Source organism: Crocodylus siamensis, chromosome 1 (assembly GCF_052110815.1).
Source record: "Crocodylus siamensis isolate JL-2025a chromosome 1, ASM5211081v1, whole genome shotgun sequence".
NCBI lineage: Eukaryota > Metazoa > Chordata > Crocodylia > Crocodylidae > Crocodylus > Crocodylus siamensis.
Window position 1 is genome coordinate 413,535,429 of NC_143395.1, and position 14,309 is coordinate 413,549,737.

General features: G+C 53.6%; 1 protein-coding gene across 2 annotated transcripts in view; it reads right to left on the reverse strand.

Moving 5' to 3' along the window:
• CAPN5 (calpain 5) overlaps positions 1 to 14,309 on the reverse strand; it is a 93,993-nt gene that overhangs the window by 7,111 nt on the left and 72,573 nt on the right. For both annotated transcript variants that reach the window (XM_090030728.1, XM_090030729.1), the window contains exons 4-11: positions 13,943 to 14,151; positions 11,143 to 11,335; positions 9,087 to 9,280; positions 7,275 to 7,352; positions 5,913 to 6,108; positions 4,782 to 4,904; positions 2,943 to 3,139; positions 1,383 to 1,504 (exon numbers count right to left, since the gene is read on the reverse strand). In XM_090030728.1, the coding sequence (XP_089886854.1) occupies positions 1,383 to 1,504; positions 2,943 to 3,139; positions 4,782 to 4,904; positions 5,913 to 6,108; positions 7,275 to 7,352; positions 9,087 to 9,280; positions 11,143 to 11,335; positions 13,943 to 14,151 (1,312 nt within the window). The remainder of the gene's footprint in view (positions 1 to 1,382; positions 1,505 to 2,942; positions 3,140 to 4,781; positions 4,905 to 5,912; positions 6,109 to 7,274; positions 7,353 to 9,086; positions 9,281 to 11,142; positions 11,336 to 13,942; positions 14,152 to 14,309) is intronic.

Sequence of the window (14,309 nt, forward strand, 5' to 3'; positions counted from 1 at the left end):
CCAAAACCTCCTACAAGAGTTGGGTTGGGGCACAGGAGAGAAATAATCACTTGGGAAACCACAGCGTGCAGGCAAGGAAGGACACTTTACACCGATCTCAGCGGCGTTACGCTGCTTGAGAAGGGGTGCAGACTTCATGGATTAAAGCGGTGAAACTTGAGCAGCTGCATGTAGGCGAGAAAAGCCACCTCTCCAGAGGCAAGTAGCATCGTGGTGAAATAAGTAAATATTGCGGCCACAAGACTAATCTCAACAGAGCTTTGGACGTGAGAGCTTTGATGTTTAGGAGCTGCCTTGACTAATCTCCTTCCCCAGCATGTATGCAGCCCAAGAACACGTGAAATTGTGCGAATCCATGAAAACCAGGGAAATGTATGAAGGGCAGGAGAAAGCCGTAGCCCTGCATCGTTCTCACTTCACGTTGATTTGGAAATGCCTTTCACCACATTAACATCTGTCCTACACAGGTTCTCACACCAGGCTCAAAAGTGTAGTATCCAGGTGCCTAATCAAGAATGGGAGGGGAACGAGCGGTGCAGGAAGGGGGCAAATAACTTGACCAAGGATAATCTGTCGGTCAGTGGCAGTGTTGGGACTAGAAGCCAAGTCTTTATACACCTAGAGGTGGGCCATAGCCATTAGGTAACTGATCCCAGCTTGCATTAAATGGAGTTGCTCCTGATTTACTGCAGCATAATCAAGACTCCCACCCTTGGTTTTGATGACCATGGAGTCTGCCCAGCAACTCTGTTGCGCTGTGCATGCGTCATGCCGGTAGGTAACAAATCTCCCCGCACTGTTTGAAGCCATCAGCTGGCAAGACCTCAAGATAACTGCTAGACACAAGGGCCGTCCTCTGCTTGCAGGATGCACAGCACCATGTTGCCAAGAGGGTCCGTGCCCCAACAAAGGGCAAATATCTGCCCACAAACTGAATATGAGGAGAGGCTGAGGGAACTGGGCTTATTTCATCTACAGCAGAGAAGACTGAGGCGGGATTTAATAGCAGCCTTCAACTACCTGAAACGGGAGTTGGAAAGAGGATGGAGCCAGACTTTTTTTAGTGGTGGCAGATGACAGGACGAGGAGCAATGGGCTCAAGTTGCAGCAAGGGAAGTTGAAGTTAGATATTAGGAAAAACTCTCTCAGGAGGAGGTTAGTAAAACACTGGACCAGGTTACCCAGAGAAGTTGTGGACTCTCCATCCTTGGAGGTTTTGAGACCCAGCTAGACAAAGCCTCGGCTGGGATGATCTAGCTGGGGCTGGCTCTGCTTTGAGCAGGGGGTTGGACTAGATGTGACCTCCTGAAGTCCCGTCCAACCCTCATTTTCTAGGACTACGATTCTATGCCTGGACAGAACATGAAATAAAAGGCCAGTACCTCCTTGGGAGTCCTGATTCTTGAGCCCAGCCGCTGCTAGGACATGGATTTGGGACACCACTTGTGGGTAGCCACACATTCTGCTCCAGCAGGTGTGAGGAGGCTCATCCAAGGTCAGCTCTCTGCAAAGGAGATCAATGGCAAGTGAATCTTCACCGTTACCAAGCCCAGAGCTCGCGGGCCTTGAGCTTCTCTTTCACGCTGGCTCACCATCACTCTGTGGTCCGAGGCAGATCCCAAGTTTTTTCAGGACATCTTTGTGGTGGGAAGGGAGGCATCTTGGTTCCTGACACTGGGTCACCAGTGAAAGGAAGACGATGCCAACCCCGCTATAGGCTTGGTGACCGAAAAGTTAATCCCGTTGAGTGGTGGGGAAAACCAGGCTTCACACCACATGCAGCGTGTCACCAGGGTAGTGGGGAGGAAGCTCCATTTTAGCAGCAAGCTCTACCCCATTTCCCCGGTTACTGTTTTTATCTGGTCCCCATCACCAGAGTACACAAGTGCCTAATCTCTTTTAGTATGTGTCTTATGAAGAACCCAGAATGAGAAGATAGGAAAATTTCATAGATTTCATAGACATCAGGGCTGGAAGGGACCTCGGGAGATCATCGAGTCCAGCCCCCTGCCCAAATTCATGAGCTCTTTCTAAAGATGGGAACCTGGAGCACTGCTGGTCAAAGTGAGCTGCCCCAGGAGATGCAGAGAGTCTGTGGCAGAGCAGGGATTCAACCTGGGCATCCTGAGTCCCAGGCTGTAATCAATGGATCACCCTTCCCTTCCCCACTAACTTCACCTTGGTTTAGATACCAGGTCTTTAACCCATTAGATCACCCAGATACCCATCATCAACAACCAGCAGCTCCTCAAGCGGTCTATGAGGAGGCTTTGCTCTGGGGGTTGCTGGTTACCCCTCCCTGCCTATCTGCTACATGTGTCAGGGAGTTTTTAAGCTTTCCTCAAAGGCCAGTGCCTTGGCTGGGATGAGCTAGTTGGGGCTGGTCCTGCTTTGAGCAGGGGGTTGGACTAGAAGTGATCTCCTGAAGTCCCTTCCAACCCTCATTTTCCCTAACTGAGTGCTGGCTGCAGCCAAGGCTGGGGATTGTGACTGGGTGTGCCAATGCTCCTGCTGGGATGTAAATCCGGCGGTTCCTGATGAGAGCGTCTTGCCCCTCTATTCAGGGTCAGAACGACACCACATTTGGGGTCAGGAAGGAATTCCCCCCCCATGATCAGATTGGTACAGACTATGGGGGTTTGGGCACAGCCCTTTACCTGGGATCCCTTGAACATATATTAACAAGCTTTTATAGCAGCAGGACTTTGGCTGTTGGGGCTCCTCTGCATTATCTGTTGGCTCAGGGTACTCTCATGTGGTATTTAGATCATGGACTGTACAGGATGGTTTGGCTAGGGCTGATCCTGCCTAGATTAGACGACCTGCGGAGGGCCCTACTCCTCTATGATTTCTATGAAGTTAAAGGCGCCAGGCACCTACACCATTTCAGCCCAGAGGCTGGCACCACCAGCTGCTGTGGAGAAGGGGGGAAGGCTCCTCACCGGCAGTCTGAAGGCACATCTGTGAAGATCCTGAGCAGGAACTCCCCTTCGTGGCCGGGGTCGAAGGTGGTTGGGATGATGACGTAGCGGCCCTCCTTCAGGTCCGTCCGCAGGAACACGCTCCGGGAGTTGATGAAGATTGAGCTGGCCACTTTCTGCTGCAGCGTGTGCATCCGGTAGTTGCGGTTCAGCTCCACCTGGGCAGAGATCACAGCAGGGTGCGCAGACCCCGGGGTGTATGAGAGCGCTTGTCATGATGCATTTGGTGACTGTGTCTGCAGGGGACGAAAGCCCTGATGCGTGGCTCTAAAAGCAAGAGTCTTTAGGGCTTGAGCTACAAGCTGGCTCCATGAGCTTAATGGCAGCAGCAGGCTCATGAACCTCTGTATACAGTGCAGTCACTAAAGGGAGACCAAGCATCACACAAGGGTTAGTACAGGGTATAGACACACACTCACACATGTGGAGGGGGCTGGAGCGTGTCTTTTCTACTGGCAGGGGCAATCTCTCTGCTTTGGGGGTGTTTGTGTGTATGTGCATTACTCCGCTTCTCTGCTAGCTCTCCTAACCCATCCTACTTCAACGGAGCTAACAAACGGAGCTCCTAATCTCTTAGAAGGCAAGGTAGGTATGTACCTTTATAGACGAACTAAATAAGAGAGATATACAGAGCACAGGCTTTCATGAAGCCAAGCTCACTTCATCAGATGTTAAGAAAGGACGTGCAGAAAACAGGGTACAGCTACTCCCCGCTTAACGTCGTAGTTACGTTCCTGAAAAATGCGACTTTAAGCAAAACGATGTTAAGCGAATCCAATTTCCCCCTAAGAATGAATGTAAATAGGGAGGTTAGTATCCAGGGGAACCCTTTTTTCGCCAGGCAAAAGACATTATATGCAGCCACCTTCCCCTGCTGCCCCCTGATGCGCGCTCAGGCAGGGAAGCGGGAGGCAGAGGGCCGACTCCCCGCTGCCGTGCACGCTCCCAGGGGGCAGGGGCGACCTGAGCCCCCCAGATCTGTACCAGGGCAGACACAGACTGTGGGCTCCCACCCTGCTTCACTCCTCCAGGGCCTATCCCGGTGTGGCTGGGGACACCGGGGCCGTGGGAGGATATCTGCGCCACTGCGAGCCCCGCCCCCCGCCCTGGCAATGCACCCCCTGCTCGTGCTGCTGCTTTGAAGGGCGCAGCCCCGCACCACTGCCCTCACTGCAGCCCTCCCACTCCCCCAGATGAGCCACTTGCAGCTCCGTCCTGCTCTCCGCTGGGGCCCTCCATCCATGCATTGCAGCCCCAGGCCACAAGCTCTGCCCAGCTCCCCGCCTACAGGGCCCTCAATCCCCTTCTCCCCCCGCACTACCCTGCAGCTGCTCTGCAGGCTGCCTGGGGCCATGCGCATGTACATACATGCACGTGGTGCCCCTATCCCACCGCCTGTCTCTCAAGCAAGCGGCGGCCAAACAATGTTATAATGAAACATTGCCCAACTTTAAACGAGTGTGTTCCCTAATAGATCAGAGACGTGATAACGAAACAACGTTAACTGGGACGGCATTAAGCGAGGAGTACCTGTATAGGAAGGGGGGAGAAATCAGAATGCAAAAGGCAGGGGGAAGGGGAGAGGGAGAGATAGCAAGAGGGGGCAATGCTGGGAAAGGAAAGCGAATGAGCAGTAAGGGGGTCACAAAAGCTAGTCCAGGTAAAAAGATAAGAATCCAGTGTCTGTTTAAACCAGACTTAACAGCGGGAAGCTCCCAGAGCCATCAACCCCCCCACTTCTAATCCCTTTAACCAGAGGCAGTCATAATCCAGGCCTGGGGCCCTAATACTGCAACCTACCTTATGGATATCAAACCCGATGGCCAAGTTCTCTCCTTTGCCCTCCTTGCGGCTTGTCCGTTTTGGCTTCTGCTGGATGGAGATAAGCACTTCGTCTTCCGCCTTCTTCACGTCAAACACGTACTAGAAGAAACAACACAGCCCAGGACGGGGATGGTGAGAGGCTTTTTGATCCCAGGGGCAACGCTGATGGCCCCAGATAGTGGGCCGGGGAAGGCTGAGCCCTACTGAGGGTCACCACAGCTTGTTCCCTGCTGGAGATAACCTGGGTTTGAATCCAGCAAGTGGGTGTTTCTTCAGCAGACTGAGGTCTGGTCTACCCTGCAAGGGCTTGCAGAAATAGGATGTGGAAAGGTCACCCCTCCTTTACTATGCCACTTTGCAGACAGAAGGAGGCTCCTGCTGTCTTACCTAACGTTCAGAAGAAATGTGTAATTATGGTACCAGATAACCCTTTTTGCTGTCCTACAATGCATCTCCATTGGGGTGCTCTGCTGGCCTACCTCCAGGGGCACAGGTCTAAGAGGCAGCCACTCTGTAACACAGACAGGCTCTAAATTAGCTGGACTTGCTTCTATGTGACATCCCAGCGCTGTTTGGGGAAAGCCGGCAGCTGAAGAAGCAGGGGATGGTGGAGGGAAAAGCTGTATGAAATTCATCTAGGCCCTGTAGTGCCTGAAAACCCCACTGTCTTTAATGAGCTTATCCTCCCATGAGATAAGGGAGAGCTGTGATGTTCAGAGACTGAGATCACACAGGAAAGCTACAGCCCAGCAGGGACCTGGTGCCCAGGTCTCTCAAATGTGAGGCTAACACCGCACCTGCTAATCCATCCTTCTGCTCCCTGCCCAGGGGCTGTGCCTGTGTTGATTTGGGATGGAGACACCATGCCAAATCCCCATTGCTAGCTGCAAACACAGCTTGCAGCACTGTAACAACAGCTGAAGAGATGTCACTGGAGGCCATGAAACTCTGATTGGAGCCCTATCTGGCTGCTTTGTTGGACAAAACTTCCCCATTGCGTCTGGCAGCTATTTCAGCTTTCCATCTCCTGGACGGAGCAGGCTCCTATAACCCTTTGAGGTCCACAGGTGACCTCCAGCAGGCCTCCCCAGCTCCCTGGCTCCGTACCTGGGGGTTCTGCAGGAAGGTGTCCTTGTGATTGATGCAGCCCCCGCTACGGTTCTTCAAGGGGTCGTCGTGTCTAGCCCAGGCCCCCTTCAGCACCGACTCTTCCCAGGTCTTGTGGATGCTCAGGTAGGACGTGTTTATGAGCCGGCACTTGATGATGTCAGTGTAGTATCTGCAGAAGTCGTCAAACGTCATCCTACGACAGGAGCGAAGCAGTTGAGAACGGGGGCCTGAGTCGCATGGGGTGGTGGCTTGTAGGTCAGCCGTGATACAGAGGCTGCCTGAAGCTGCCTCAAGTAGCTGAGGGTCCACAGCAAAACGTATTACAGGTAGGAGCAATGAGAACTACCCTCTAGCTCAGGACTCTCCAATGTCTGAGTGGCTGCAGGCATGCGCCACACAGGCTTCCTGGGCTCCCCACCATGGGACCCCTGAACCTCCCTGCCGCACAAGCCCCTCAGACCTCCCTGCCATGCAGACTGAGTGGGTGGGGGCCACCAGCAGCAGGATGCAGAAGCTGGAGGGACTGGGAGCCCACCGGCTGCAGAAGCAGAAGGAGCCGTGTGTGGAGCGGGGCCTGGGTGGGAGCCCGTAGTCCCCGTGCTAATGGCCTGTAGGCTGCATGGCCCACGGACGATGCTCTGGCCAGCTCTGCTCTAGCTCTAGTAGTCGAGCCTGGCAGCTCTGGAACCAAAGGAACATGGATCTTGTCCCGGTTTCCCATGCTTACGTACATTATCTACCCCCCGTATTATATACAGGGCACATGCATAACCAGCCCTGCTGACCCTCTCAGAAGGCTCTGAACCCAGGGCACTAAAGACGAGGGTTTCCAAAGAGCCAAAAGGAGTTAAACAGCCAAATCCCCAAAGTACAATGAGCTGAAAACCTTGTTTCCAGCTCAGACACTATGGAGGTTCTCAACCTCTTTAGACCGGAGGCCCCCTTGGAAAACATCAGCTCTTAGTTTTCATCCATTTTTTTTGACTAGGGAAAAATAAAAGAGCAATTCTTCTGTTGCAAATTGCTCAGGAAGACCACAATAGGGCAGAATGCTTTTAACACTATATGTTTCAATTGGAAAACTGGGTTCAGCCTTTAAATCATGCTTGCACACCCAGCAGTGCTAACACTGGTGCGGCACCCTGGCTGAGCATCACTGCACTAGAGTGAGTCAAAGACGCACACTGCTGAGACGAAGGCCTACCATGGTCCTTCGGAGCTATAAATCTGACTGGATGATTTTCCAGTCTCCCTTTGCTAGGTGTGGCGGGTTCACTCCAGTTCAGTGGGAAATGGGTGGAAGTAACTCCTTACCCTGTCTTGTCCTTCACCATGTACAAAGCCCAATGGGGGACTCACCAAAATTCTCCATCATCTTCCACCGTCATCCCCATCTTCTCCCTCTCGCTTTTGCTCACTTTTTTCCACTCTTCAGAGCTGTGGAGGGGAAGGGGACTGTTAATGTGAGTTAAAAAGGGTACAAATGGGCTGGGGTTCCAGTGGTCAGTCAGCCTGTATAGTACATGCTGGTGCATCGTAAGGGCCTATGAAAGGCTAAGCCTACTAGTGCATCCCAGGTGACAGAGAGCTGTCCCAGCAGGGCACAGAGGAGAATTTCAGGATGGCAGAGGGCTAGTGCAGCCTCTACGCTGCTTTAAGTCACAGTCATAGAGAAGTGGGGCTGGAAGGAAGCTCCAGAGGTCATCTAATCCAACCCCCTGCCTGACCCTAAATATGGTGATCGGTCTGACCCTGAGCAGAGGGGCAAAAGTCTAGCCAGGAACCGCCAGCTTTAAGCCCCAGCCCAGTCACAATCCCCAGCCCTGGCTGCAGCCAGCACCCAGTGCATGAACGCCGCGTGCCCCCGCAGGACGGGGGGCACAGCGAGCTCCCGCGGGCGGTGGTGGTGGCGCTGTCGACAGTGGGAGCATAGCAGTGGGAGCGGCACTGTCGGCAGTGAGGGGTGGCACCACCGCCGGCACTTTTTGCAAGGGTGCACTGCCAATCTCAGGCGGTGCACATGCACCAGCGTGCACCCCCTATGCGTCGCCAATGACCCAGTGCCTCTGAGGAAGGCTTAAAAAACCCCCTGACACGTAGCAGCAGGACGGAGAAAAAGATCCCTCCCAGCCCCTTGTGGCAACCAGCTCAGCCCAGAAGCCTGGGAAATGCGAAGGAAATCCTATGCCTAGATCATCCGCGATCAGTGACTGTCCAACCTCTTCCTGAACACCTCCGTGATGGAGGGTCCACAACCTCCCTAGGCACCTATTGCACTGCCTCGCGGTTCAGTTTAGACTAGTGCTGCTGGCTAGGTCAGCTGCCAAGGATGAGGCTAATGATAAGAGGACTCAGAGCCCACATTTCCCTCCACCCCTGTGTCTCGAACTCGGCTGGGTTTGGGGATTGTGTCTCATGGAGGCTACCCACTCGGCCAGCTGTGGCAGAGGAGCTTGTAAATTCAAGCTGGGCACTACAGGATGACCTGGTAGAGCCCTGGCTGCAGCCTCAGCAGCATAAAGTTGTCAGGAAGTCGGTGGCAGGGGATGGCCTGTGACCTGCCATCTCCATACCATTAACTCCCGGAGGCACCCAGGAAGGGTGTCAGGACTCGGGGGGAGGCAGAGCTGGCCTCCTGGTTCTCCAGCTGACCCCCAATCAGAACTGGGGTCTTCTGGGGTGTCCTAAGCCAAGTTCAGCTTGGGACCATTTGGCTGGTCCATCATCGAAGGACTTATCCCTGACTTAACCCTCTCTTTTCCACTCCCTGGTCACTTATAAACTGGCTGAAGATATGACCCAGGCCTTGACAGACTAGCCACAGTCTGACAGGCTCCTGGTGTAGGAATCAGCTCTTTCCAATCCCATTGCAAGCCACTACTACAGCCACGAACAGGCCTACAGGAGTGGACCACTGGATGAACCGAATGTAATGCTGCCGGCTGAGATATCACCTAGCACCAGAAACACTTCCCACTATCAAAAGACAACAAGTTTCCCGAAGTTTGTCAGTAAGAGCCCGTCTCATCCACCTGCCAAGCCTCTTGTCTCGCCACAGGCCCCACAAACATAAAGGACCGTGGCTAAGACCTGTCAGTGGTTGGGAAACCCCAACCCATCCTAGGAAAGCTCACATTCGCCTCCAGGCCACGTGGCCACCATCTTACTCACGTATCGCTCCACGGGCCGGTCCACTCCCGCTCTCCCCAGGGATTCCTCATACGGATCATGTCCAGCTTCTCCGATTTGAAGAAGGCCAGCAAGCCGTGGCCCAGACGCACCTTCCGCACATCCGTCACCGCGTAGGCATGGCCCTTCACCAGGCCACAGTCCAGGCGGGCTTCCATGTCAGCTGCTGAGGTTGCCTGACCAGGGGAAGACACAGTCAAGGGAAAAACAAAAATGATCCGGACTTTGCACACTAGAAAGGCTTTTTTTCCTCTCTGCTCTGATCTGGAGATCTGTCCACTCTGTCATGACCTGGATCTACCCTGGAGATCTTCAAAAAGAGACTGGATGCACACCTTGCTGGGGTTATTTGACCCCAGCAGTCTTTCCTGCCCAGAGCAGGGGGGCTGGACCTGATGATCTCACAAGGTCCCTTCCAGCCCTAAACTTCAGTGAATCTGTGACAGAAAACCAGGCCGCTATAAAGTCCAACGTGGTTGTATCTGGTCTGGCATGACAGTCATCATCACTAGCTCATCACCACCGGGGAGAGATGATGTTACCTGCAGTATGTGAGTTAGGTGGCTGGGGAACTACCAGGATTGCTGCTAACGAGGCTTTGTGACATGATGGGGCTAAGAGCGGATGAGTGGTGGAGGCTAAAACACCCTCATGGCTCAGGACAGGGCTGGGATCAACTGGCTGGATGGGGTAAGGGCATCCTGAATGGCGACTTCGGGCCATGCCCGAGGACACTCTTGATGCAGAAGGTGAATGCACACTCAGAGCTGCCAGTTCACCCCAGTTCATGGACTGTTCACCCCAGTTCATGGACTGAGTGCAACCCGCTCTCATGCATTCACTGTCATATCACCAGCTTTCCCCACGGGGCTGCCAGGCTGTTTGTGCAGGGGCACCCTGGAGCCCTCCCGCACACAGGACGAATGCTGACTCTTTGGGGATGGGCAGTCTGGGCTCCCCGTCCCTTGTCAGGGCATGATTGTGGTCTCATGGAAGCCAAAGCCAGCTGATTCCCAGGCTCTGCATAGGACAAGCCCTTGCCATGGGTCCCAAGCACACGGCTGTTGGCTGTCTCCCATCCAGCAGTGTTCAGGGCAACACAAAGCACAAGACGAGAGTTTCCAGATGATAGTGAGGGTCTAGATTCGCTCACCAAGCTGAATGGCAGCTTGCTGCACCTGAGGCCCCTGTGCCATCACTGCCCCTGGCATAAGGTGCTGCTCACGGGGGTAAGAGGCGGCCCACCAAAGCTGCCTACGTGGCGTGGGCCACCAACACCATGCCCTACACCTGCCAACAGATCTCCATGATCCCTAGACACCCGTGCATCTCCAGAAGGTTGCAGCTGCCTGCCAGGAGGCCTCGGTCCTCCCTCTGGGCCCTGCATCACCAGGATCTCCCAGGCCGGGGCTGCCTCCCTGGGGGCCCCTCCACAAAGAGGTTCCTGCAGTGCAAAGAGGGCCATAGGGGCTGCCATAACATCACCTTGCTGCCTTCCTACATCTAGAGCGGGCTGTGCATGTGTGTGCATGCACCCACATGGGATTTGCTCTATCCCAAACTCTGGTCCTCTTTCTTCTTCACCCTCCATGGACAGACACCAACCCCATGGGAGATGAGCCCCCTATGGCAGCCCAGGTAGGGGGGTGCCAGTGAAGTAGCTGAGGGCCCCCCATGTGTGCATATGGCAGATAAGGTTGCTGCCCCGCTGTGTTCAGCAAGCGCTGACACCTCCAGAGGAGGGAAGAAGGGAGACAGTAGGATGTCCGGTAGGGAATGACGTAACGGATAAAAGCTGGGCCCTGGCCTGGCTCCCCCAGTGAACAGTATCAGACAGTAACCGAATTGGACAGTGAAGAGCAGACTTTTGAGGGACTGCCCCATTAGGCTCATATTTAGTCTACTCAGATTGCAAGCGCTTGGGAGCAGGAACCCTCTTTCCATGGCGTGCATTCAGTGCCCAGCACGAGACCCAGACCCTGAACTGAGACCTCTCGCCTGGTCTGCAGTGCAATCCCCGACACCCTCCATTCCTTACTTTGATGGAGCAGCTGATGAGCCCTCCCCGACTGTGCACCTTGAGCACACGCTCGAAGAGGAGGTTGCGCTTGGCTTCATCGTTGATGTAGTCCCCTTCGGTCAGGTCGATGGGCTCTGAGACGCCACCTGTAAAATCTACCAGTGCATCGGCTGTGTTGCCTCCATCAAGGGCCTCATAACAGCCCGACAACCTGAGGGGAGGAAGCAGGGAAGGAGAAAAGGAGGCGGCCTGAAATCACACAAAGCTCACAGCAGGAGGCAGGATGAGCAAGGAGAGGCCCAACAGTGCTGCTATAAACTGGGTTCTTCCCGCTTTATAGACTTGCTTGGCGTAGCAAGCAGGCAGGAGAAGTGACTTTTTGCTGCGACTCTCTTCCTCCCTCCCTTTTACCCCAGGTCTAACTAAACGCCAGACCAGACCAAAAAGCACATGCCCACAACTAACAAAGCTGGGCCAACTCTTCACCAAAGACTTCATCCCCACCCACCAGTTCTGGGGCTGCTTTGAACCTGTAGACACTTTTCAGGGTGTGGACTGTCTCTTTCCATGTTTGCCTCAACCAGGCATAGCGGGACTCTGATCCCAGTGGGACTTTTGAGTGCTACCATAATAAAATAACAGTCTTTAAGAACCACCAGCCACCCTGGAGCGTCACTGAAAACTCCAAGCACAACTTTCCTGAGGTTCAGAAAAGTTTGGTGAATGGCCCTTGCCTTGTAGTTTTGAATAAATGGGATCTAGAGATAAGGCTGAAGTATTGTTCCCACTCCGTGTCCAGCTCAAGGGGGAATGACAAGCACAGGAGGTCTCACAACATATTTGAATGTTTGCAGGACCTGCAAAGCAGTTAAACTTTTTCATAGATTTCATAGACATGAGGGCTGGAAGGGACCTCGGGAGATCATCAAGTCCAGCCCCCTGCCCGAGGGGCAGGAAGTCAGCTGGAGTCATAGGATCCCAGCAAGATAAGCATCCAATTTACTCTTGAAGGTGTTCAATGTAGGCGCTTGAACCACCTCCGCTGGCAGACTGTTCCAGACCTCGGGGGCTCGGACAGTAAAGAAATTCTTCCTTATGTCCAGCCTGAAACGGTCTCGCAGGAGTTTGTGACCGTTCGACCTCGTCATCCCTTGGGGCGCTCTGGTGAACAGACGTTCCCCCAGATCCTGGTGGTCACCCCTGATAAACTTGTAGGTGGCCATCAGATCACCCCTGAGCCTGCGCTTTTCCAGGCTAAAGAGTCCCATGGCTCTCAGCCTGTCATCGTAAGATCTGTTTTCCTGACCTCTGATCATGCGCGTGGCTCTCCTCTGGACTCTCTCAAGCTTCTCCACATCCTTTTTGAATTGTGGAGCCCAAAACTGGACGCAGTACTCCAGCTGCGGCCTCACCAAGGCCGAGTACAAGGGGAGAAAGACGTCCCGGGATTTGCTCGAGAAACATCTGTGCATGCAAGCCAGCGTTTTGGTCGCTTTACTAGCCGCAGCATCGCATTGCAGGCTCATGTTCATCTTGTGATCAATGATGACCCCCAAGTCTTTTTCTTCTGTAGTGCTATCCAACGTAGCACTGCCGAACCTATAAGGATGCTGCAGGTTTTTCCTCCCAAGGTGGAGAACCTTGCATTTTTCGGTGTTAAACACCATGAGGTTCTCGTCTGCCCATTTGCTGAGCTTGTCCAGGTCAGCCTGGATCACCCGCCTATCTTCTGGCTTGGAAGCTTTGCCCCAAAGTTTGGTGTCATCGGCGAACTTGGCCAGTCCACTCCTGACTCCAATGTCCACATCATTAATGAAGATGTTGAACAGTATGGGTCCCAGGACACAGCCTTGAGGGTCCCCACTGGTCACAGGCCACCACGATGAGTGACTGCCATCAATCACAACCCTCTGGGTCCGACCACGGAGCCAGTTTCCCAGCCAGCGGATCGTGGTGGAGCCAAGGCCACAACTGGCCAGTTTGGCCAAGAGGTGATCATGGGATACCAGATCAAAAGCTTTTTTGAAGTCAAGATATATGACATCAATCTCTTCTCCCTTGTCCAGGTGATAGGTCACCTGGTCATAGAAGGAAATGAGATCGGTCAAACAAGACCTACCCGCAACAAACCCGTGCTGGCTGTCCCTTAGGATGTTAGCCTGGGCCAGTCCCTCAAGGATGGCCTCCTTAATAAACTTTTCTAAGATCTTCCCCAGGATAGAAGTCAGGCTAATGGGCCTGTAGTTAGCCAGATCCACTCTCCTTTTGGTCCTCATCTGAACAGCTGCCCTAGACAAGTGTCTTCTCTTGCTGAACATCTCTTGGTGAATTAATACCAATGCAAGACGGAGGTGTCTGTGGCATAGGAGTGGAGTCAGGAGGTCAGTTCTATCCACAGATGTTTTGGAAACCAAACAACTCAAACCAGTGTGAACTATGGTTGCTCAGAGCCTTTGCCAACCAAGATGAATGATACGGAGGTTCAGGCATGCAAATTCAAACATATGGACCTTGATCCCTTGAAGCTCTCTTCATTTTGCAAACAGGGAAGTTTAAGGTTTTTATGTGTATTTTTGGCATGGTTACACTCGTTAGGCCCTTGGAGATTTGTGGTGTGGTCATTATTTTTACTATTGGCAGTACAACCCTGCAGCTGATCCAACATCTTCCATGCTGTCATGCAAAGAATACGGGACGACACCGGACCTTCCCAGCACCGGAGTGGCGCTCTAACCACTATTACCAGTGCCTCCAATAGGGGTAAACACAGGGAGCACCCACCACTGCTACCAGTCAGTCCCCGCACCTGGGTACCTACTTGGCATAGGCCTTTTCCACCAGCGCGCACCAGAACTCGTTCTTGGAGTTGGAGTGGCAGTAGATGAGCTGGTTGTGTAGCGTCGGCAGACGGTCGTCGATCACCACGTCCAGCCACTCGCCAAAGCGCCAGAACTGGAAGTGGAAAATCCCGGCGTAGCTCTCGGGCTTCTCGGGATTCCACTCCTGCTCCTTCCAGTCCGGGATGACCTGAGGGGGTCAAGGGATGGGACAATCTGGTTACCTGCCTGTTATGGAAAAGCAATTCTTTGCTCCACCACGTTAAGTGTCAAATGGATATCGTTGCAAATGGGGGATCTCTGAATGGTCCGCCGAGCCCAGGATCCCGTCTCAGCTCCTCGCCAAGG